Below are 25,350 nucleotides of genomic sequence, written 5' to 3' on the forward strand. Positions count from 1 at the left end.
AAAAACTCATCTTGAATCAATACTTTTCCTGGTAGATTTCAGAAAGATTTTTAAATACACAAGCTTACAATTCATCCACTACCCTAACCCCTAATAGATTAATACCAATAGTAGTTATTTCTGTATTACATGACTGGGAAACTGTCCTTCAACTTATATTTTTCAAGTTTTCTGCAAGGATTCAGTTCTACTTTCCTAATCAGAAAAAAAAGTTTAAAAAATAAGCTTAAAAGGTTTTATTTTTAAAACAGAAGGCTACATGCAATATAATCACAACTGTTCTTAAGTGTTATAATCCCACCAGAAAACAAAGAAAAAACAAAATCTTAGTCTTGATTCCAAGGGTTTTCTTCCTTAACAGTGTCTGCTTTTTTACAAATATATAACCATAAGTATTTTTAGTTTTATTGAAAAATAGACTCTTTTTTTTCCTAAAGAATAAACAAAGTGCTGGAGACACTTAAGTGAATTCCTCCAGGAAGGCATAGAGACCATAAGAATACAGGGTTATGAGGTAGTGGGGGTGAGGGTAACGAGGGGGCATCAGGGAACGAGGGGGCATCAGGGAACGAGGCAACAAAGGGCCTGGAGACAGGAACTTACAGGCCTTGGCTGCCCTCAGACTGCACTGAATTTGGTTCAGTGCATCTTTGGAGATGCGTGCTGAAGAGTATGGATGGCATTTTATATTTTTTAACAAGGAGGGAGTGGTGCCAACGACAACTTTAAGACAAAAAAGACAAATCAGGACCTCTAAGAAGATGGCGAGTGGGGGCGGGGAGAGCACGCAGGCCCAGGCAGTGAGTCCAGGCTGCAGGTGAGACACACCTGAAGTGAAAGTCGCTCAGTCGTGTCCGACTCTGAGACCCCATGGACTACACAGTCCAAGGAATTCTCCAGGCCAGAATACTGGAGTGGGTACCCTGTCACTCCTCCAGGGGATCTTCCCAACCCAGGTCTCCAGCATTGCGGGCGGATTCTTTACCAGCTGAGCCACTAGGGAAGCCCAAGAATACTGGAGTGGGTAGCCTATCCCTTCTCCAGCAGATCTTCCAGACCCAGGAATCGAACCAGGGTCTCCTGCATTGCAGGCAGATTCTTTACCACCTGAGCTACCAGAGGGCACTAGAAATCTGGCTGCAGGAGAAACAGAGCTCACAGTCCAATCACGTTTGGCTTCCGTACAAACACCTACCGGTTATATACTTGGGAATCTCCTGAGAAGTGCCCTCGGGACCTGCTTTCCATCCTCCCTTTTTTCTAAAGGTTACCCTGGAGGAAGGCTGCTCCTTTACATCAGACTCGGCCAGCGGACGGTGGGTCGTTCTGGTCTGCCGCTGTCGGGAAGTTCCAGGATGAGACTCTAGTATGTTTTCAAAAAGAAAACAAGAAGAAACAGGTCACTTTTATCAGAGATAAGGATGAGAGTGTTGGGTGACAACACTGATGGGGATTTTAGTCCTGTAACCCCCCTGTAAGGTGGCTATTCCTGTCCTCCCCTGCAGGAGGAGGGCTCCCAGGTGGGGAGGTGAACTGACTTGCCCGAGGTCACACAGCTAGGAGGCGGCATGCTAGCTAACCATGTCCCTGTGACACACGGAAGAACCTTGGATATAACAGACACAAGGGAAATTTTCTCTATATAAATAGTGCAATGTGAATTTTACACCCAAGTTCCCTTAAATACTACAGTTCACCTGATTGTGCATATTTAGTCTTTCATCTTAATTCTCTGCTACACTCCAATCGATAGCCGCTATGCTAAGCAAGAAATAAAGGCAATTTCTATACATATGCCTGGGCATTCAAACCATTCTGACTTCAAGATATCATCAAATCCCTCTCTGTGAACACAGGGAAAGATCAGTAGAGAATTTCACTGCATTCCTGCTTATTTCCATCATGGTGACAATTATTAAGGCCCTATAATCAAGAAACATGTTGCAAAGTCTGTCGTTGTGAGACATAAATGAGATATGTGTTAAGGCTTCTCACCCGGCCTGTTGGGCATCAGTGTTGCATCTCAATCTATTTTCTATTTCCTGTTGCTGACTAATAAACAGCTATCCCCTTCACATCACCTTATAAGATTTCTAAAATCAGTACAAAAATTAAATGCTGACATGATAAAGGCAGTGTATTTCAAGAAACATACCAGTGTCATTTAATAAACTGTTAAGGTACAGATAAAATATATCAGCTCTAAAATACGTACAGCCAGTTTTCATTATTCCCAGCTGCTATGTTCTAGAAAGTCACAGCCAACAGTGAACGAGTGAACACTGAGCCCTTGCTCTGAGAGAAAACATGTATGTGTCCATGCGTGTATGTGAGTTACATGTATCTCAGAGATTACAGTCTTAAATCGTAAGAACAACTCAGCCTTTCCTTTCTTTTCCAAAGAGAAAATGAAGTTCAGAAGTGTTAAGTGACCTGCCTGGGGCTGCCGCACAATCGGCATTCAAACCCCGTGACAGCTGGAGTTTCTTACACTACACGGCCCTGCCCCATCAGAATCCTTCTTCTGGTAAGAAGATCAAACAGGATGGCACTGGGAACTCCACTGGAAATACCTGCATCAGGGGAATCAAAAATGTTCCCACTCTTGATATGACCACCAATGTGCCATGAGGATTAAGCTTGGGGTTACAAATTTAGCACCTAGGGGAATCTGCAAATACAAAGCTTGCAAATAATGAGGGTCAACTGTATCTATTTTTAATCTAGCTCCTCCATCATTTAGATGATGATTACCAAAAGGAGTGACGAAAGCAATCTGATCCATAGGGAAGCGAGTGTAGCGAGTACCATGTGTATCTTACCTTTTTGAGACTGGAAAGGTTTTCCACCTCCATTATGGTGCTTTACTCCACTGTCAGCCACAAAGCCAGAGGATAAAGTCACATTGGTGGGCTGGTTTCTCATTTTCTTTGCATGTTTTCTTTCTTTTGCATTAGACATTTCTGGAAAGAAAGTAATAAATTTTGAAATACATTTTAAAAATAAAAAATAAATTTAATGAATAAATGTTCATGTGACTTAGAATTTGAATCTTCAACATAATACATCTCCATCTATTATAGATGGGTTAATGACACCAAAATGTTATCATAGGGGACTTCCTTGGTGATCCAGTAGTTAAGACTTGGCCTTCCAGTGGAGGAAGCCCGGGTTCGATCCTGGTCGGGGAGCTAAGATATCACATGGCCAAAAGACCAAAACATAAAAACAGAAGCAACACTGTAACAAATTCAATAAAGACTTTAAAAATGGTCCACATTAAAAAAAAAAAAAAAAAAGTTACTATGATACTGAGCTACAGCAGGGATTTATAACCAGAGGGACTAGCATTAACACCAAAAACTTTTAATTCAACAGAAAAAAATAACTGTGTTGTACTGTCAAATAATCGAGTCACATACCAGGGTTGACACTGCATAAAGTTTGTTGGCAGGATGAAAAATGAAGATAAGATCCCTGTGCCCTTGTAAAAAAATTTAGTTAGCTAAAACAGTTTATCAAAATTAAGTGAAACAAGAGCCACGTGAATCAATGAAAAACGAAATACACTATTCCAATATGACACCCTCACCAAAAACTGAACACAAATTACTAACATTTTCATTTCTACTACTGAGATGAGGCCAGCTGTACCTTTAGAACTGCAAAAGATTTCAATTTGAAGTAAGAAGACAAAGGGACAAAAACCTAGTGGAGCTTGATTCCACAGCGGTTCTCAGCTCTCAAATTCAATGCCCCTTTCTTTTACTGAAGAGCTTGAAACACCTGTCTTCTATTTTAAATGAAATTCATTAATTACATAACCTACTAGACACATAACTTTTATCAAAACAAGTCCTACAATATGTGCCCTCATTGTGATGTAGGGGAGAACTAAAAGTAATTAGTGAAGTGAAAGTCGCTCAGTTGTGTCCGACTCTTTGTAACCCCATGGACCATAGTTCATGGAATTCTCCAGGCCAGAATACTGGAGTGGGTAGCCTTTCTCTTCTCCAGGGGCTCTTCCCAAGCCAGGGATCGAACCCAGGTCTCCCGCATTGCAGGCGGGTTCTTTACCAGCCGAGCCACAAGGGAAGCCCAAAAGTAACTAAAATAATATTTCTTTTCTGTATGTAAGTATTTCACATAACTAGATGACATTATGAAACAGAGGTATGTTTAACCCAGGGGGATAATCACAGACACAGGCGCCAACAGAGGCATGGGCACGATCTGCAGAGCTGGAGCAGAGCGGAGCCTAGAAGCCCCCACAGGGCAGGCATTAACTCTTTCCTTGCTGACTGTAGGGAGGGAAGCGTCCTGCAGGAAGGAGACACTAGGAGGCCGGAAGGCTCAGTGCAGCCACGACCAAGCTATTCTCCAAGCATTTAAATGTTTTAATACTAGCCTGTACTCACACCTATGATTCATGGGGTCGCAAAGAGTCGGACACGACTGAGCGACTGATCTGATCTGATACATAGAATTACACGCCCGCGACAACCACAAAGGCAGAGATGCAGGTGAATACTAGTACCTGTGAGGGCAGTAATGCCACTGCGACGTGGTTCCCTAAACTCGTAAACGCTCTTTGGTAAAGTACAAATCCTACTTTTAAAGTTCAATCTTGCCTTTTTATTGTATTCCTGGAAAACTCAGTACATATTAAATCCAACCAGCCACTACTTTACACAAAGCAGAGTCAGGTATCGTACACTGCAGGACAGCTAACACCCCTGATCCCTGTCTAGTAAATGGCAGCAGTGTTACCCCAATCACTATGCTGACCACCTGCACAAACTTTCAAAATTCACATCAGGATTTGCACCACACCCGATGAGTGCCATTGAATTAAATTCACTTATCTTCTTTCCAATTCAATACTTCATAAAAATCAAGAGTAATCTATGTGGCAGAGTGTTTAAGAGCCTTTACTTCAGAGTGAGAAAGACCTGGATTCAAATATCTTCCGTAACACTTTTTAGTCATATAATCTTAGGAAAATGATTTTCCCTCTTTGAGCTTCGGTCCCCCTTTCTATAAATGGGAATAATCTACAAATGGTTGTAAGGTAATGTACCCAACACAATGCATGGGGCTCTGCATAAACTAAGGGCTCAGTTAATGGTAACTCTTACTCTTAAATAAAAAATGAAGTCACAGAAATGTATCTCATTTCACTTTCTCACTCCATTCTGTTTTCACTTACATGAAAAACAACTTGATCTACACTCCAAAATATTTTCCAAACTTAAAAATACGTAGTAAGTAAACAGAGCTCTGCAAAACTCACTGACTAGTGAAGGTCTGACTGTATTAAGAACCATTCAAAATTATCCTACAAAACAGTTCAGTCCACATGCTTGAATCAGAACTTAACCAGTAAAACACATCACTACCTGGGAGCCCTGGCTGGGACAACAAATTTAGGAACAAGAAATCATATCTCTGAGCTTAGGTTTGAGAGTAGAAAATGAGCAGATTGAACTAGCAAGGAATCTCAAACAGTTCTGATGCTAGAAGAGAATGAATGTAGAATACATCCTTATGAAGCCTGAGGATTTAGTTTAAAATAGCTTCCAGCAGGAATTTTAACATTCCTTCAACATTACCTTTAACATTCACGTGAATTTTACATATTCCCAACAGTCACAGTTTTGTTTTCATAGCCATTTTAGTCAAAACTTCAATGAGCACTAAGTATGTGCCAGGCTTTATAAAAGTGTTTTCTCTCAAATATTCACATAAATTGAACATGTCATATTTTCCCATCCAGCATATTATCCCCTGGCTGATCAGATACAACCCTTGGTAGAGTAGAATCTGGTTTGAAAACCAGGGAATTAAACAGATGATCTCTGACTTATTTTACCCTAAAAAACTGGTGACTCAGACTTAATAAAATCTGCCTAATGAACACAGGCATGCTGTTTCACAAGAAATATTAATATTTCCAGTTTACTTCAGTTCAGTTGCTCAGTTGTGTCCAACTCTTTGCGACCCCATGGTCTGTAGCACGCCAGGCTTCCCTGTCCACCACCAATTCCCAGAGCTTGCTCAAACTCATGTCCATCAAGTCGGTGATGCCATCCAACCATCTCATCCTCTGTCATCCCCTTCTCCTCCTGACTTCAATCTTTCCCAGCATTAGGGTCTTTTCCAATGTGTCAGTTCTTTGCATCAGGTGGCCAAAGTATTAGAGTTTCAGCTTCAACATCAGTCCTTCCAATGAATATTCAGAACTGATTTCTTTTAGGATTGACTGGTTTGATCTCCTTGTAGTCCAAGGGACTCTCAAGAGTCTTCTCCAATACTACTCAAGTTTAATTATCTGTAATGCTTCAAGACAGTGCCTATTTAAAAATCATATGGTGAAGTGTTTTGTAAATTAAAAACACCTCCTAATTATCCAGTTTAATCAAATTTAATAAGCTTGGGGGGTACCTATATGTGGTTAATAGCTTTGGGTTGTGTATATACCAAAGTAGCACATGGGTGTGGCCTCTTTCCTTAAAGAATTACTCATCTTAAGCACCAATATTTATTGAGAACTTTGTGTGTCAGGCCCTATTCCCCATGCCTTAACTCATACTTACTTACTTATTCTTACAACCCTGTGAGGGAAGTACTAGCACTACCCTCATTTCATAAATGAAAAAACTGAAGCACAGAGAGGTGAAACTCAGCTTGTGATTGTGCGGGGATTCAAACCAGGCAGTCTGGCTCTATTCACCATTCTTAAAAACAGTTAGAGAATAAGATCACATATAGTAAAAGATGAAAGGGCTTCTCTGGTCGCTCAATGGTAAAGAATCCTCCTGCCAATGCAAGACACCTGGGTTTGATCCCTGATCCAGGAAGATCCCACATGCCGAGGAGCAGCTAAGCCCCTGCACCACAATTCCTGAGCCCGTGCTCTAGAGCCCAGGAGCTGCAGCTACTGAGACTGTGTGCCCTAGAGCCTGTGCTCTGCAACAACAGAAGCCACTGCAGTGGGACGCCTGCGCACTGCAACTCAAGTAGCCGCTACTTGCTGCAGCTAGAGAAAAGCCCCAGCAGCAACTAACACACAACACAGGGGTCTAAAATGAACTAAAAAAGAAAAAAATTTTTTTATTTTAAAAGACTAAATTTTGCAGTACAGCACAATAGGAAACAGGATAAGCGAAAGAAAAAGTGTGAATCTACAGGAAAAGTCAATGAGAACATAAGATTTCATTAGTCGGAACTTAGGGAAGAAAGTATTTAAGAATCTGCTTCATGACTTCAGGAGTGAGGACTCTGGATAACTAGAGTGGAAAGAGACAGCAGGAGAGGACAAAACTGAGTAGGCAAGGCTTGGAGGCAAAAACTCTAAACCAATGAAAAAGCTCTGAAGGTTCTCTAGTCAGAGTTGGAAAGCCAAAACCCCACAGTATGTAGAACAAAATGAGGTGGAAAACAGGATTCTGTTTCAGAAGCAGGGGAGGACAGGGATTTTTGCCAGTCTTTTTCACTGCCGCATCTCCAGGACCTAGCAGAGTGTCTTGCACAAAGCAGGGGCTCAATATATATATCTGTTGAATATGCATGTGCATGCGTAAAATAAGAAGTGAAACGTGCCTATAATGCATATTTTAACAGTAAAAAATATTTAGCCAAGTACCACTGCTTCTGATACTGCATGACTGAATATCTGCCAAGAGAACAGCTCTGGGGCCATTTGCTGCACCGAGATCAATAATCTCCTACTTGAAATCAGATGCCAGTCACTAGGCTTCTGCAGAGACATCTTGTAAATCTCGAGGGGCTCTCCAGAGGAGGAAGCATGAGGGGGCAGGGAGGAGGTGAACAGTGCCAAGTCTCCCCAAGGTTCTCCGAATCACCCATCTTATTCCTTTAGAGAGTGCAAGCCCAGTCCTAGGAGAGCCTCTGCCTGGTGGGGCAATGCAGAGAAATGACAGAGTGGGCTCAAGATCACAGGGGCTGAAGTGTAAACAGATAAAGTAGGGGGCCAGAAAAACAACCAGGCAAGGCTTTCTTGGCATTAGAGAAGCCATTTCTTGCCTAAGCCATTTTGTGATCTAAGCCTGGCCACAAGGCTTGTCCCTGAACAGCATGGCTCAGTAATAATGATCTTAATGGACCTTAAAAAACGATCTTAAGATCCCCTGCAGCAGGAAATGGCAGCCCATGCAGGATTTCTGCCTAGGAAATCCCATGAACAAAGGAGCCTGGTAGGCTACAGTCCATGGGGTTTCAAAGAGAGTAGGACACTGACTGAGCAGCTGAAAGGGACCTAAAAAACAACTATTATCAGGCAGGAGAAGTACCAGTAATAAAAATCAGTTGTAAACTCCCGTTTCTAGTTCCATGACCAAGAGTAGCCTGAAACATTTTCTCCAGCTGTTTTGCAGAATTTGAACCCCCTCGGGCACTCAATCATCAGATCAACTGGGATGATGATGCTGACCTTTCTTATGACCCCCTCCCCCAACCCCGTCTCTTCCACTAAAACTAAAACTCTGTTGACCTTTGCCACAAGTCTATGCTGAACTGCCTTCCGCTGGAGCCCCTTCATGAATATGCATGTATTCCTAGCTTAAAACCTGGAGAAGGAAATGGCAACCCACTCCAGTATTCTTGCCTGGAAAATCCCCACGGACGGAGGAGCCTGGCAGGCTACAGTCCAAGGGGTCGCAAAAGAGTCGGACACGACTCAAGCGACTTAACTTACTTTAGCTTAAAAGGTCCCGGATTTTCTGCTGGGGAGACACTGCTTTGGGAAAGATCCCCGGTATTCTCCTCACTTGAAGCAAGTAATAAATCCTTCCTTCTGATCTTTGGCTTCATTGAGTCCTTTTGTTTCGTGTTTTTTTTTTTTTTGGCTTGACACCCACCAAGACGTGACCCCAGTTCTCTGATAAAAGTAGGAGGTGCCAAGCGGAAAGAAGGGCCCCAGCGCTAGCAGCAAGGGAAGAAGAGTAGGTTATAGTTGGGTGCGAGGACAATCCAAGAGGAGCCCGGCCAGTACTGGGCACCCGCAGTGGGAGGCCACACACTCTCTCTCACAGTCGCGATCCCTGGAGGACGCCAGCCCCTCACGACCTACCTGCCAGACGCCCGGTGTGAAGAAACCAGGACTCCCCACCTAGTCCGGATGACAAGGTTCTGCCACAGCTACCGACGCGCCGGGCGCGGAGAGCGAACTGGAGGGCGCATGCGCCAGTGTGACCGCGACCTCCACGTGGCCCGGAGTCGCACGGAGACTACAACTCCCAGAATGCCGAGCGAATCCCCGGCCAAGCTTTAAAGCAGCGATTCTGGCCCCGGCTGGACAGGTGAAGAGCGAGCAAGAACCGAGTTCTGCGTAGTTGTTTCCGAGGGGCAGCAAGGGAAAAGGGTTTAACCATGTCGTCTCTGGTCAGAAAGATAATCAGCACCGCGAAAGCCCCCGCGGCCATTGGTCCCTACAGGTACAGGAGGGCTGTGGGAGCCGAGAAGGACTCGAGGCGTCTGGGGTGGCGACCCCGGGGCGGGCACTCGGGGCGTGTGGGGTGGGGGTTTGGGGCTTGGGCTGCTGCTGGTACTGCTAAGTCGCTTCAGTCGTGTCCGACTCTGTGCGACCCCATAGACGGCAGCCGCTAGTCCAGGTTAGAGCTGCTGCGGGCCTCGGGGTTCACTGTGCCCACTGGAAATGAACCATAGCAGGCTACGCACCGAAAGACTCAATACCAATTGTGTTATAAAATTACCAATTGTATTTAAAGTTATAAAGGAAAAAAGATATGAGGGGAGACGTCATGAAATAAAAAGAGGAAAGTTGGGAGCATGTTGAACAAAATATAGGGAAGTAGGACATTAGAAATGAAAGTATCTTATTTTCTGAATAACCGTGAAATGGGGTAAAACAGATTTTACTTCTAAATTTAAAGTGAAGTTAAGGTCTCTTTATCAAAAATTTTTTAAACATTTAATGCCATTGAAATGTGTACTTTAAAATGGTTAAAATGGTAGATTTTATGTTTAGAAACAATGGTGGGACTTTTTATCTAAGAGAGAATTAATTGCAAAAATGAACAGGAACTAAAAAGCCTCTTGATGAAAGTGAAAGAGGAGAGTGAAAAAGTTGGCCTAGAGCTCAACATTCAGAAAACTAAGATCATGGCATCTGGTCCCATCACTTCATGGCAAATAGATGGGGAAACAGTGGAAACAGTGTCAGACTTTATTTTTTTGGGCTCCAAAATCACTGCAGATGGTGATTGCAGCCATGAAATTAAAAGACACTTACTCCTTGAAAGGAAAGTTATGTCCAACCTAGATAGCATATCAAAAGCAGAGACATTACTTTGCCAACAAAGGTCCGTCAAGGCTATGGTTTTTCCAGTGGTCATGTATGGATGTGAGAGTTGGACTGTGAAGAAAGCTGAGCACCGAAGAATTGATGCTTTTGAACTGTGATGTTGGAAAAGACTCTTGAGTGTCCCTTGGACTGCAAGGAGATCCAAACAGTCCATTCTCAAGGAGATCAGCCCTGGGTGTTCTTTGGAAGGAATGATGCTAAAGCTAAAACTCCAGTACCTTGGCCACCTCATACGAAGAGTTGACTCATTGGAAAAGACTGATGCTGGGAAGGATTGGGGGCAGGAGGAGAAGGGAACGACAGAGGATGAGATGGCTGGATGGCATCACCGACTTGATGGACGTGAGTTTGAGTGAACTCCGGGAGTTGGTGATGGACAGGGAGGCCTGGCATGCTGCAGTTCACAGGGTCGCAAAGAGTTGGACACGACTGAGCGACTGAACTGAACTGAAAGTTGATTTGTTTGGCTCTCTTTCAGGTCTCAGTGTAGCTTATGCTTTTCCCTGTGGTCTTGTTACTAATTCTAATATTTAGTTACTACAAAAATGATCAGTTCGGAAAGTAAGCCATGTATCCTTCTTGACCCTTCAGCAATGATTAACCTTGTCTCATTACTTATTTTCTTGAGTGCTTGGCAGTGCTTTCTTTTGTCGGTTATGGGATCTTAGTTCCCTGACCAGGAATTGAACCCAGCCCCTGGAGTGAAAGTGCCAAGTCCTAACTACCAGACCCAGAGAATTCCCTGTTTAGTTTTTAAGAAACTCCCAACTACTTTCCAAAGTGTGTGTACTATTTTGCATAACCACCAACAAAGTATGAAGATTCCATTTTCTCCACATCCTCATCCATGCTTATTATCAGTCATGCCTTATTGTGTGTAGTGGTATGGTGGAGTGGCTTTGGTTTGCATTACTCCTTCACTCTTTGTATGTCTTCTTTTACGAGGTGTCTGTTCAGATCATTTGTCCAGTATTTTGCTGGGTTGTCTGTCTTTATATTATTGAATTATATAAGAGTTCTTTATATATTCTGAATACAAATCCATTGTTAAATAAGCGTTTCACAAATATTTTCTCCCAATTTGTAACTTGGGTTTCCATTTTCTTAAAGATGACTTTCAATAAACAAAAGGTTTTAATTTCCATGAAGTCCGATTACTATTTTGTATTTTGTACTTTTTGTATCTTAGCAAAGAAATCTCTTAGCATTGAGTTTTACATTTTATATTTTACACATTTTGGATTTCTGTTCTTTGCAGTCAGGCTGTGTTAGTCGACAGGACCATTTACATTTCAGGACAACTAGGCATGGACCCTGCAAGTGGACAGCTTGTGCCAGGAGGGGTGGCAGAAGAGGCTAAACAGGTGAGTCATTTTCCACATTTGAAGTTCCCTTTTCTACTTCTTTTTCATCATATTGAGGAATATTAAGAATCCATTTGGCTCATTTATTTTACAGAGATTATCAGATAGATGCTTTTTAAGTTATCTGTTGACTTATTGACGTAAAACAGTTTTACATCAATAGAAAGTTCTAAATGTGATGAATCATTTAACAACCTAAAAAAAAAAAAAAAAATTTTACCTGCCAAGGTGACTTTAAACCTGAATTATTGGGTATTAACTAAATTTACTGTGGTAATCATTTCACAATACATACATGTATTAAATCATCATGTTATTTACCTAAAACTAATGCAGTGTTATATCTCAAGTTATAGTTCAGTGAAATGAGAAGGAAATTGTGAAAGCAATTGTGAATTGTGAAAGCAATTGTGAATTGTGAAAACATCTTGCCACTTCCGCATGAGTTGGGAAATTTTTTTAGGCCAATGACCATAAAAATAATCCACCACCACAGAAGTAAAAATCAATGTTTGTTAGAGAGAGAGAAATATCAAAGGTTACATGCAGTATGCAGTATGTTTTCTAAAAATATTAGTAAGGATGGGAGTATAATTCTAATCCAATAAATAGAATTAAATTATCATTTAGTACATTCACTGAGTCATTAGTGATGTCCAAAGGTAGTAAATAACCTAAAATGTGCATCATGAGGAACTAGCTAAAGAAATCCTGCTAGATCTGTACAGCTAAATTAATATGGAAATATCTTCCAGATAAATTGTTATATAATAAAACCAAGATACAGAACAGCTTGCACAATAAGCTACCGTGTGTGTCTCTGTCTAAGGATATATACATTTATGCTGGTATAGGCATTGGCTGTCTCTGGAAGGATATACAAGAAACTGGAAACAGTTTTCTAGTTGTTGCCTTTGATGAAGGAAGCTCGGGAGGGAGAGTGAGGGTGAAAGACATCTTTTCACTGTATATGTTTTTTGTAGGTTTTCAATTTTTTGCCATATCCATGTATAACCCATTTAGAAGATTAAATTTTTTAAAATCATCAACTACTATAATGTGACCAAAGTGGAAGAGTGAATTGGAAAAATAATAAATTAAGGACAGAGTGAAAAACTAATGTTTTTCCAAAGGCTGAAGTGTCAAACATACACAAAATTTACTAATAATTGTTTTTTAAGAAAAAGGAAACAACCTCTTTAAAAATATTGCTTCAAAGAAAACAGGTTTAAATGCTTACTAGCTCATACTTTGCCTGAAAGTGATACAGAATTAGGAGCCCAAGTAGTTATTTCTGTTTTAGCTTAGTTGACATTGAGAATTTCACAATTCTAGCATTGAGGAAGAGACTTCAGTCTTTCTCGTCACAAAAAGAGACAAATTCTCACTATATTTCAGAAAGATTCACTCCATCAAAGAAAGCCAAGAGGCAGTTTACTTGTATAGAGGTGGCTTATGAAGAGTGAATTTCCTAGAAAAGGAAGATTTTTCTGCAACATAGGAAGTATTAGTAAAAGATGGTTAACTGAATTGAGTTAAATCTTCAATGTAACGTTAGTGCCTAAGGGCTTTCTTGCCTTGGTTCACAGGCTCTTACAAACATAGGTGAAATTCTGAAAGCAGCAGGCTGTGACTTCACGAATGGTGAGCAACTTGAAATTATTTCACATTTCTTTTTGATATTTCTTTGGTCTTTTTAAAGAACACATGGCATCTAATAATATGTCCTGCTGTATCTTTTGTTGTTTGAAGTTGGCTGAGTTTCAGTCCCATAGACACAATACCAATGAAAAATTAATATAGTCGATCTAGAGCCATATACATAATATCAGTAAAAAATTAATCAGTTAGTCAATCTAAGGGAAAAAATGGAACATTTTATTTGACCCAACCTGAGGCTGATACCTGGCAGACAGTCTTTCAGAAAGCTCTGAGGACTATTCTGAAGAGGTAAGGGGAGAGGCCAGCATATACATGACCTGGCCCAAATCTTGGCAGAAGGTTAGTGCTATTCGTGAGGAACAGATAGCTAAGTTAATGGTTTTAGTACTAGGTATGGAAACATATGTAAAACTAGATTCATAACATTTTCTCCAAAAAATACCTGGGGGCCGGTTCTGCCAGTTTCCCTAGAGCACGAAGTGCCTTATCCTGATCTTCTTCCTGAATTCCTTTCAGGATGTATTGTAGGTCAGCGACTACAGTGGCTATGACTTGATTCTTATAGAACTGGATACTCCCTTTTGATCTTAATTTCAATCATTGCCAAGTCAGGTGAGGACTTAGTTGATATGTCACTCAGTGTGCTGTTAGTGGACTAAAGCTCTGTTAATAGTAGCCAGAAGCCAGGAAACAAGTCTCTCTTGTTGCGGCTTCCTATATCTAGAGTACAACTATTATAATCATCGATCTTGAAGAACGGTATTTTAGGTCAATAATTTCATGTCATCTAGTTATTTTTACTGGAGACTTGGTCACGTTTGATAATGCAAGAAACAATCTTGCAAAATAGAACACAGGTAATATAGCTAGTGACATGAATAAGCTCATAAGTAAGTTATGTTATGGTCTAGGGAGTTGCATGGCCAGCACCAGCAAAAGAAGAATTGAACTTTATGGTTGAACAGGTATTTCTGTTGTTGAAGAGGTCTGGCTAATGCTCTATGAAGACACCCAGTGCACACTAGAGGGGAGGCAGGAGGACTAAATTGGCAGAGAAAAGAAATTTTATGTTAACATTTTTATGGTCTTGCCTTAAAATGTGAATTTTATTTCATCACTACCATTTTTCTAAGTAATGTTTTAGATCAGACCAAATAACTAAACAAACCTAATGACAATGTATATATCTCCTAGTGGTAAAAGCAACTGTTTTGCTGGCTGATATAAATGACTTCAGTACTGTCAACGATGTCTACAAACAATGTAAGTTATTTGGCTTTATTACTATTTTCCATTTTAAAGAGAAGTGTATCTACTGGACTTCCCTGATGGCCCAGGGGTAAAGAACCCACCTTGCAGTGCAGGGGATGTGAGTTCAATCCCTGGTCCCAGAAGATTCCACATCCTGAAGGGCAGCTAAGCCCATGCACTGCAACTAAGACCCAACATAGCCGAATAAATAAACATTTTAAAAAGATATATATTAACCTTAATAAGTGTCCATTATAAATTAAGAAGGGCTTTCCTGGTGGCTCAGTGGTAAAGAATCCGCGTACAAATGCAGGAGAGGTGGGTTTGATCTCTGGGTCGGGAACATCCTCTAGAGAAGGAAATGGCAATCCACTCCAGTATTCTTGCCTGGGAAATCCCATGGACAGAGGAGCCTGGTGAGCTACAGTCCATGGGGTCACGACTTAGCAGCTAAACAACAACAATACATTAAGAATGTTGGGCGAGGTTAAAGAAATGGTCATAGATCCTGTCCTGAAAGAATTAATAGCTGATTAGAAACACAAAGTGTGTCCCCTTGAAAAAGATCCAAGTTATTTCTATTGCATTCCCTAGAAAAACATAGCACAACCAGACAAATCCTTTTTCCTTAAGCTTAATTTTATTACATCCTTCTCAGGTTTTCTGTACTCTCCTAATCATTTTTCAAGACATGACTGCATTTATTATTGCTGTGATGAGGTCTAGCCACGATCTGTCCTGCTCTCTCAGAACCATTAACTGGTTAGTTAATATTTCTGTGCCTTGGTTTCCTCATATCCTAAATGTGGAAAACATCTTGTAAGGTTAGAATTTTAAATGAGTTAATACAGCATGTAAGCATGCATGTTAGAACAGATTCTGAAGAGTGTATATTTTCATTTTTTTCCCAGAAAGCTAAGATATTTTTAAGAATATTAAATATTGTGGGACTCATGGCAAAGTATTTTGTCAAACAAATATGAACATGAGCTTCTTTTTTCCAATGTTGGCTTGTATCTAAGAACTGACATAGATCTGAATTACTTACCAGATTCTTGATCCTGCAGTGTTGAATTACAATATAGTATCTGAAAAAACTAAAATGAAATTCTTTTAAATTAGATTTCCAGAGTAGTTTTCCTGCGAGAGCTGCTTACCAGGTTGCTGCTTTGCCCAAAGTAAGTACACATTTGTCTTAAAAATTAAGAAAATTAAAAATCAAGGCTACAAGCTTCCCTGGTGACCTAATGGTAAGAGTCCACTGGCAATGCAGAGGACATGCGTTCAGTCGCTGGTCTGGGAAGATCCTACATGCCACGGGGCAGCTATATCCGTGTGCCAAAACTACTGAGCCCACGTGCCTAGATACTGTGCTCCACGACAAGAGAAACCACGGCCATGAAAAGCCCGTGCACCGGAACTAGAGAGCAGCCCATACTCGTCACTACTAGCAAAAAGCCCTTGCAGCAGTGAAGACCCAGCACAGCTAAAAATAATAAATAAATCTTTAAAAAAAGAAAAAATCAAGGCCACACATGAATGTGAATACAACAGAATCATTTTACTTAAACTATGAGAAGTAAAACAGCCACTGTATTGTTTTACTTTACTTAACAACTATAAATTGAGCCAGGTCTGTGAGTTCTACAGTTAAAATTTTAATTTTCTATTGTATAATAAAATATCTAGGAAATGCCCTGGCGGTCCAGTGGTTGGGACTCCGCGCTTTCACTGCCGAGGGCTCGGGTTTGATCCTTGGTTGGGGAACTAAGATCCAACAAGCTGCATGGTGTGGCCCAAGACAACACTAAGCTTTCCATTAGGAAAAATCGTCTGAAAAACAATGGCTCGTAGATTTCTTACGGTTCTTACTTTGGTTTTCTAATTGAACTAGAAGCACTTCCTATGCCCCTTAGCAGCACTATATTTCTACCTATAAAGAAGCAATTCTCATGGACTTCTGGAAATTTTGCACCAAAGAAATTTAGCTTCTGTGAATGGTATTTTTGTTGCTTTGACTGTTACTTGGAATGATCAGTATTATCAAATTTATTAAGATGCAGAATGAGATAGAAGGAGCTCTGAACTTGACATAAGACATGGGTTTGAACCTCTGCCATTTGGCTTTGTGTTCTGGGATGGGTTAAACAACCTTTCTAAGCTTCAGTGTATCATCCTCTGCACTGAGAGAACCCTGATAACAGAGCTGCTAGGGGAATCACACAAGCTAACATAAATGAACATGCTGGGCACGGTAGCCTAGCCTTTTCTTAGTGATTCTTGGTGAATGTGCCCCCTCCTTTCCTTCTTTGAAAAGCTTAATGTTAAAAATGCATATGTTTTCAGTAGACATTATGGTGCTCTCTTAATCTGTGTTATTTTCCCAACAGGGAGGCCGTGTTGAGATCGAAGCAATAGCTGTGCAAGGACCTCTCATGACAGCATCACTCTAAGTGGGCCAAGTGTTATTTAGTCTGGAAATTTAATAGTATTTTTAAACTAATGGCTTAATCCTTGTTGGAAAGTGTAAGATTGAAATATCTAGAAATATGGAAATACCATATAATAAGGGAAACAACATGAATTGAAGATTAATGATGAATCTAGTTACTAATGTTACAAATTATACTTCTGTAACACTTGTATTGCTGGATGTGGGAAAACAGACATGCCTTACTGAGTTAACTCAGAAGAATAAAAGTAGAGAAATAACATAGGAAAGATGAGCACACCTAATTCAACTAAACCCTATTAATTTAATGATGTGAAGTATTTTATTATGTCAGATATGTGATTTTTGCTTGAATAAAATTATTTAAATTTGAATGGCAGAGATAAAGGAGAAGAAACTGGACCAAATTTTATATACATATTTTTCTAGTGGAAATAGCATGCAGATTTTCCTTGGTGTGATTCCATTTACTGATTTTTTTAACAGTTTAATGTATGCATTAAATTACATTACCTAAATAAAAGTGAAGAAACCATGAGGTTTAAACTCCCACTATTTTTTTTCTCAGTTTACTTCTGACTTTACATTTTTACACTGTTGTAAAGGCTCTGTGTAACCATTTTGTTTGTTCGTTGAAGTCTTTTCACATAGAAACTACTACATGAATACCTCCTGTTGTAGAATAAATTCCAACACAGAATTTTATAGATTTGAGAAGTTAAAAGTTCCCTTCACTCACTGTCGATTGCACTTACCTCCCCAAAGACCACCACTGCTGAGGATTCTGAGTGTAACCAGCAGATAGTTTTATATCCATTACATACTTGATCATCTAGTTTGGTTTTGACTTATTTATATAAATGGAGCTTTACTGTATATATTATTCTGCAGATTGCTTTCTTGTCTTGAAGGTTTTCCATATAGACACATACTGATTCACCTCATTTTTAAAGCTGTTGCAGACTCTTCTTTTGTGTAGATATACCTTAGGTGATTTAACCATTGCTCCACAAAATTATCATATCAGGGTGCTGTAACATTCTTTCTTACACATGTAACATTTTACATATACCTATTTGTTTCAAGTTGTCTTAGAAATGTCTTGCTAATTTGTAAAGTTTGTCACCAAAAGATAATGTTAGAAGCACTTCTGAAGAGCAGTTTTGAGACCACAGACTTTTGAGTAATTCCAACAGGCTTCAAGGCCCGGATCTACCACTTATTAGCTCTATGACCTTCAGCTAATTATTTAACCTATTTTAAGTCTCAGTTTGCTGAAAGATAATAATTGCACCTTTACAAAGGAATGTCATAAGCACTATTCAACATTAAGAAAAAAAAAAACTTAAGACCATGGCCTCTAGTCCCATCACTTCATGGCAAATAAAAGGGGAAAAAGTGGAAACCATGACAGATTATTTTCTTGGGCTCCAAAATCACTGTGGACGGTGACTGCAGCCAGGAAATTAAAAGACACTTGCTCCTTGGAAGGAACGCCATGACAAATCTAGACAGGATATTAAAAAGCAGAGACATCACTTTGCTGACAAAGGTTTGTAGAGTCAAAGCTATGGTTTTTCCAGTAGTCATGTACAGATGTGAGAGTTGGACCATAAAGAATGCTAAGCCTGAAGAACTGATGCTTTCAAACTGGTGCTGGAGAAGACTAGAGATAAAACCAATCAATCCTAAAAGAAATCAACCACGAATAGTCATTGAAAGGACTGATAATGAAGCTAAAACTCCAATACTTTGGCCACCTCATGCAAAGAGCCAACTCTGGAAAAGACCCTGATGCTAGGAAAGATTGAAGACAGGAGAAGGGGACGACAGAGGATGAGATTGTTAGATGACATCAGTGGCTCAATGGACATGAGTTTGCACAAACTCTGGGAAATAGTGAAGGTCAGGGAAGCTTGGCATGCTGCAGTCATGGGGTCGCAAAGAGTCGGACATGACTGAGCAACTGAACAACCCCCACCATTATTCTTGCCTAGGATAGAAGAGCTTGGTGGGCTACAATCCGTGAGGTCCCAAGAGTCAGACACAACTTAGCAACAACTACAATGAGATCATCATACGATTTTTCTCACTTAGTTTGCTAATAATGGTAAAATACACCCATAGTAATGAGTTTTTTATAGTATAGAACCAACTCTCATTCCTAGATAAATTCACCTTGGTCAACATACATATTTATAACATATTTCATACACTCAAATTCAGGATGAGGTATTTTGTTTAGGATCTTTACAGTTACGTTCATCTGTGAAAATGGCTTTCTTCTTTTACATAAGAGTTCATTGTTGTAAATATCCTTGAACTTGTGATGGAGTTTACGTATAAAACTGTTGGAGCTTGATATTTTCTTTGGGAAAAAATTTTAAACTACTGATTCAATTTCTTTAATGGTAACGGGAACATTCAGATTTTGGTCATTTACCTTGTTATAGAATTTGCACACTTCATCTAAATTGCACCTTTTAATCTCTTGCATCTGTATTCAATGCCTTCTTTTCATCTAATATAGTTTATTTGTGCTGCTTTTTTAATCAGCCTTGTCCGGATTTATCCATTTTATTAATCTATTTAAAGAATCATTTTTTGTTTATTCTTTTAAGCATTAATTTCTGCTCTTGTATTTAATATTTCCTCCAAGTTACATATAAGACACTTCCTTCTGCTTTTAATATTAAGACTTTATTTGTATGTGATAGAAACCCAACTAGTATAAAAAGGGAAAAAAGAGGAATTCATAGGATCATGTAACAGAAATCCAGAGTACAGCTGACTTTAGGCATGTGTGTTCCAAAAACCTCCCGGCTCCATCTGTCTCAAGGGGAGGATGCTGCAGACTCAATGTAGAGACCACCAAGGTAACAACCCCAGCAGAAAGGCAGGCAGGAGAGTCTGAGAAGCTTCTGATTGGTCCAGCCCAGGATAAGAACCCATTCCTAAACCAATCACTGTAGGCAGGAAATCAAATAAAACTGACCAATAAGGGTCCAAGGGGCATTCTTATAGATAAGTCATGACTTCAGATTCTAACTCTGCAATGAGAAAACTGGAAATAAAATGGTATCCAAGTTGACTGATTTGTTAGTAGCTGGGATTTTTGAGTGTTCTTCCCATACTTTAAGGAAAATTATGATTGTGTTCAATGTGAAAAGGAATACATTGCATATTAGCCTTTCAAACATACAAACACAGCAATCTCTTTGAAGTGTGTTATTAAATGATCACAAGACGTCTAAAAAGTCACCCATATTTCCCTGTGTTGTCATACTCCTTACCTTTGATGGAGTGTGTGATTTTAAGAATGTTTTTCTTTCTCAAGGACACCAAAAGTAGTATGTTTCTATAACAAAAATTCACATAGAGAAGCTTTCCAACACTTTATTTTTAATAACATTCAATCAAAATTATAAATATTGAACCAGTAGTACAAAATAATTTTATAAAAACTTTGGCCATATCTTCCCTATTGCAAATTATACTTAGTTCTGAGGAAATTACCATGATTATGTAAGAAGAAAAAGCATTTATTAATAAATAGCATCAACAAGTATTCAGAATGTGAAATTTGTACTAAGTCCTATAAGGCACTTTCCCTGCTCCAAAGGGCTTAAAAATCTTTTTGCTAACATTTGGTCAACAATTAGAATGCATTAAAAAATAACTTCAAATAAAAACTTTAGTTTCAGTGTTTCTAAGATATCAGTTAGTTCTCATAAATTGTAGTTAGCTAAGTGCTAATATGCTTGGGCATAATTGCTCTCTCTCTACAACACTAATCAATATTTACTAATACAGCAAGTATTATTGGAACATTCTTTGTAACCTACTATCTCCAATTAATTCCAATTCAGAAGTGCTGTGCTCCACGGTTCAATAGACATAAAGTTCTATTAATAGTTGTGCTTTGGCTATCTTGCTACTGCAACACAAAAAAGTAATCCCTCAGATACATCAACATGATTTTTGACTGAATTACGTGTAATGTTCAGATTTTCTCTTTTTAGAGTTTATATTTCCTGAAGTTTCTAATATGAACATGTATCCATTTTTTACTAAGAAGAAAATTTTAATGATAAAGGAATTCTTTCTTGCGATTATTAGTAAGCAATCACTGTGTCACATACAAGTACTTAGATAAAAGCAGTGTTTTTACCCCTCCAAAAAAAAACTCTTTAACAAAGCTCTGATATCCAGAAAACTTGAAGCAAATCCATAGTGATCCACTAAATAACTACGGTTGAAAATAAACTTTTAGTTAGTCCCCACACTGAACTGCCGTGAGTTCACCTTTGAACCTTATGACTTCCTGGTGAGGTGCTGGGCTGAAACACCCTCCCAGCTCAAAGCCCCTGGACAACTGGGCAGCTGCAGTGGACAGCCTCTTTTGTCACTGAAGAATTTTTTTTAAGTATTTGGAATCAGGATCATGTATATTGATTCAATATAATATGCATTATTTTTTTCTTAAATTTATATGATAGTATGAATTATTATATCTTGCTAGTTACTTCTATTTTGTTAAGAAAAATTTGAGAACTACATTTTGGGTTTCCCTGGTGGCTCAGTGGTAAAGAAACTGCCTGCAATGCAGGTGTGGGTTTGACCCCCAGGTGGGGAAGATCCCCTGGAGAAGGAAGTGGCAACGCATTCCAGTATTCTTTCTTTTTTTTTGTTTATTAAGTTTTATTTATTTTTGGCTGCAGTGGGTCTCACTGCTGTGCTCGAACTTTCTCTAATTGCAACAAGTGGGGGCTACTCTCTAGCTTCAGTGCTTGGGCTTCTCACTGCGGTGGTTTCCCTTGTTGCAAAACACGGGCTTTACAGGGCAGGCTCAATAGTTGTGGTGTACACAGGCTTAGTGGCTCTGCCGCACTGGAATCTTCCCGGACCAGGGGTGAACCAGTGTCCCCTGCATTGGCAGGCAGATTCCCAACCACTGGACCACCAGGGAAATCCCCCCACTCTAGCATCCTTGCCTGAAAAATCCCATGGACAGAGGAGCCTGGCGGGCTCCAGACCATGGGGTCGCAAAAGAGTTGGACACAACTTAGCAACTAAACAACAACAATCTATATTTTACAAGTAAAAAAAATTTAAAAGATTAGGAGGCCAAACACCTAAGACAAGATTAAGGGAGTGCAAACCCTGCACACACCGGAATCTTGTCACAGACCCTGGCTTTGAACACTGTTATAAAACCTCTCATCAAATCCTCCCAGGTGGGGGACATGGAGGCAGGAGCCCATCTGTTTCCTCCTATGCCTGGCAAAGTAATAAAACTATTCTTTTTTACTTCACCCCCCTCCCCGGGTAAAAAGAAAAAAATGAGACAAACTTCAAACCAAAATTATGGTTCCTAACTGGTTTCTCAGAACTCTTTTTCTGGAAACCGGTGAGGCAAGCAGATCTCTGTCCTAGTAATGGACAGAGTTGTGTGTTTATTCACATCAGTTGCACACTATTAAACTGAAAGGGTAATTTAGACGAACATAATACACACTGGCCCCACTTCGACCTTAAACAGTTATTAAAGCCTGGCTTTGATGTTTGCAGACTTCTTTCAGTAGGTGCAGAAATAATGATATGGTGGTTAGCTTGCAATATCTCAGCTATTGCCCAATACATTTGCTGGGTGGTGTTTCTGAAGTAAAGCTGAAGGTCTCCAATTTGACTTCATGTGGGTTACTACTGCCAGGGAATTCCTTAACTTTTGCTGGAAGTAACAAGAACTGAAAAGAGAAATTCCGTATCTGTCAACGGCTCTCTGAGATTATACTGATTCTGTTCCTGCAATTAAAATCTTGAGATTACAGCCAGTCTCACTCCTTAACTTTAAAAGCTCTGGGGACAAGAGGAGCTGACAAAGTTTTAGATGAAATAACACTTTGTGAGCAAAGGGTTTCAACTTTTCAGACACAGCCCTGCCTTGCTATTAGAGGATCACTCTCCTTTTACCCAATGGAGGCACATGGGCTACATGAAACGGCTTTATGATGTTCACAATGTTGACATTTGTGAAACGATTCAGAACTGGGTCACCAAATTAGCTTTATAATGAGATGCTTGTAATGTTGGATGCTCTGACAATCTACTGTATTTGCCAAAAGAACACAGATTATTTGATTATGACCATCCAACACTCTTTGATTACTTCAATGTGGAAAAAAAATTTTTTTTTCCTTTAAAAGCCATTCTTAACTCAAGGCCAAGTGTGGAATAAAGCATCTGTTAAGAATGATGTGTGAAGAAAAAAAGAAAAACAAAAAGAATGATGTGCAGGAATTCCCTGGAAGTCCAGTGGTTAGGACTCCATGCTTTCACTGCCAAGGGCCCAGGTTCAATCCCTAGTCAGAGATCTAAGATACCACAAGCCATTCTGTGTGGCCAAAAAATTAAAAAATAAATGATGTGGGTGTTTTGATTGCTCAAGGCTATTAGCTATGCCAAGGCTCTTACTCCAAAGTTTGAATGGAAAAAGCAGTGAGGTCACACAGGTTGGTCACACACTCCTATCCTATGGGTCCCCCAGGAGATGATACAGAGCACCTCTGACCAAGAGTCTGGAGTCTGGATTGGGGAATTCCTAGATTGGCAACTGGCACCCCCTGTCGGTAAAGGCCAACATTCTCTCCCTAATGGGGATCAGTTCAGTTCAGTTGCTCAGTCATGTCCAACTCTTTCCGACCCCATGGACTGCAGCATGCCAGGCTTCCTGGTCTAATACCAACTCCTGGAGCTTGCTCAAACTCATGTCCATCCAGTCAGTGATGCCATCCAACCATCTCATCCTCTGTCGTCCCCTCAATCTTTCCCAGCATCAGGGTCTTTTCCAATGAGTCAGTTCTTTGCATCAGGTGGCCAAAGTATTGGAGCTTCAGCTTCAGCATCAGTCCTTCCAGTGAATATTCAGGGTTGATTTCCTTTAGGACTGACTGGTTTGATCTCTTTGCAGTCCAAATGGGAATGCCAACTGGCAAATCATTTGTTCACCATTTCCTTCCCAGTTACATACAGAAAATTCTGCAATCATCTAAACAGAACACAAACTGGGCTACAAAATGCCTATACAGCATCCTGGAATTAGAAAATCCAGTCCTGGGGACTTCCCGACAGGCCAGTGGTTAAGCTTCACCTTTCAATGCAGGGAGTGTAGGTTCAGTCCCTGGTCAGGGAAGTAAGACCCTACATGCCTTTCAGCCAAAAAACCAAAACATAAAACAGAAGCAATGTTGTAACAAATTCAACAAAAACTTAAAAAACAAAAAAAGCAAGAAAATCCAGCCTTGATGGTAGTTTTTCTATTAATTCATTTTAAATAGCTCAAGTCTTAATCCAGCTTCTGCATTTTGAATCTGGAAGCAAAATTAATAAACTTCTCTCAAAGTCTGGGAACTAAGAATCAGAGTGTACTTTGCTATATCAGTTTTAGGCAAAAGAAAAAAAACTTTAGCATAGGAAGGGATGGTTTTGTGGTCTTATATGCACTTTTTCACAATATAAGGGCTAAATAAATTATCATTTACATTATAAAATGTGGGCGTGTACACATACACTTCTGTTTAAGCATATCCATATAGCCTGGCATATACATTACCTTCTTATGGAAGAATTAGAAGCAAGAATCTTTATTATCTTTTCATAGAAGGACTAAAGGACAAAGGGGAAGCAACTTTTCATATCTTTCTGTATTATTTGAGTTTTTTTGCTACAGGCAATTATTACTTTAATTTTGTTTTAAAAAATTAATTAGCAGATTATTTAGATGGAATATTTTAATTTTGGAATATTCAAATATTATGGAACATTTCAATTTTCTTTCTAGGTTTTGAATTTAAAATGTATTAATATTATCTAAAAGAATAAGAACAATTTCTAAAAATATCTTAATAACCACATTAAAGGCCAAAAACAAAAGTATAGAAAGTACCAGAAATTTATACAAATTTCTAAATTTTTCTGAGAATAAATTATCTTAGTTATTATGGAAAAAAATGGGATCAATAAATAATTTGAAAACTTATAATTTACAACTCTATAATAATGCTTTTGAGAAAGACTTCTTCAAAGAATAAGTTCTAAATAGATCTCTTTAACATATGCTAGAGATTTAAAAAAAAATCCACACAATGAAGAACGGACCTTTATGCCTATTAAGTAATTGAATCCTACTATTTCAGTACTTGATACAAAGTACAATCACTTTCTAAGGTGATCTTTCATATTTTACACTAAGCTCTGACATTTTCTACTTACTAGAT

General features: G+C 39.5%; 3 protein-coding genes across 3 annotated transcripts in view; 1 reads left to right on the forward strand and 2 right to left on the reverse strand.

Annotated features, from left to right (window-relative positions):
- Nucleotides 1-9,215, reverse strand: part of POP1 (POP1 homolog, ribonuclease P/MRP subunit) — a 35,082-nt gene extending 25,867 nt beyond the window's left edge. Inside the window, exons 1-3 of the mRNA XM_061439287.1 lie at nt 9,092-9,215; nt 2,823-2,963; nt 1,196-1,363 (exon numbers count right to left, since the gene is read on the reverse strand). Of these exons, the coding sequence (XP_061295271.1) occupies nt 1,196-1,363; nt 2,823-2,961 (307 nt within the window). The 5' untranslated portion in view covers nt 2,962-2,963; nt 9,092-9,215. The remainder of the gene's footprint in view (nt 1-1,195; nt 1,364-2,822; nt 2,964-9,091) is intronic.
- Nucleotides 9,216-9,248: 33 nt separating this feature from the next.
- On the forward strand, nt 9,249-17,626 carry RIDA (reactive intermediate imine deaminase A homolog). Its single transcript, XM_061439291.1, has 6 exons — nt 9,249-9,455; nt 11,604-11,709; nt 13,299-13,353; nt 14,566-14,634; nt 15,745-15,800; nt 17,013-17,626. Exons 1-6 carry the CDS (start codon nt 9,391-9,393, stop codon nt 17,073-17,075), a joined length of 414 nt encoding a protein of 137 aa, XP_061295275.1. The 5' UTR covers nt 9,249-9,390; the 3' UTR covers nt 17,076-17,626.
- Nucleotides 17,627-20,454: 2,828 nt separating this feature from the next.
- ERICH5 (glutamate rich 5) overlaps nt 20,455-25,350 on the reverse strand; it is a 28,992-nt gene continuing 24,096 nt past the window's right edge. Inside the window, exon 4 of the mRNA XM_061439289.1 lies at nt 20,455-24,282. Coding sequence (XP_061295273.1) covers nt 24,275-24,282 — 8 coding nt within the window. The 3' untranslated portion in view covers nt 20,455-24,274. The remainder of the gene's footprint in view (nt 24,283-25,350) is intronic.

Source organism: Bos javanicus, chromosome 14 (assembly GCF_032452875.1).
Source record: "Bos javanicus breed banteng chromosome 14, ARS-OSU_banteng_1.0, whole genome shotgun sequence".
Lineage (NCBI taxonomy): Eukaryota > Metazoa > Chordata > Mammalia > Artiodactyla > Bovidae > Bos > Bos javanicus.

Excerpts from the sequence above, each read along its gene's own strand:
- RIDA (XM_061439291.1), top strand. The coding sequence starts at position 9,391 with ATGTCGTCTCTGGTCAGAAAGATAATCAGCACCGCGAAAGCCCCCGCG. Across the intron at positions 9,456-11,603 it reads GCGGCCATTGGTCCCTACAG|TCAGGCTGTGTTAGTCGACA; the intron begins GTACAGGAGGGC and ends TGTTCTTTGCAG. Across the intron at positions 15,801-17,012 it reads AGGTTGCTGCTTTGCCCAAA|GGAGGCCGTGTTGAGATCGA; the intron begins GTAAGTACACAT and ends TTTTCCCAACAG.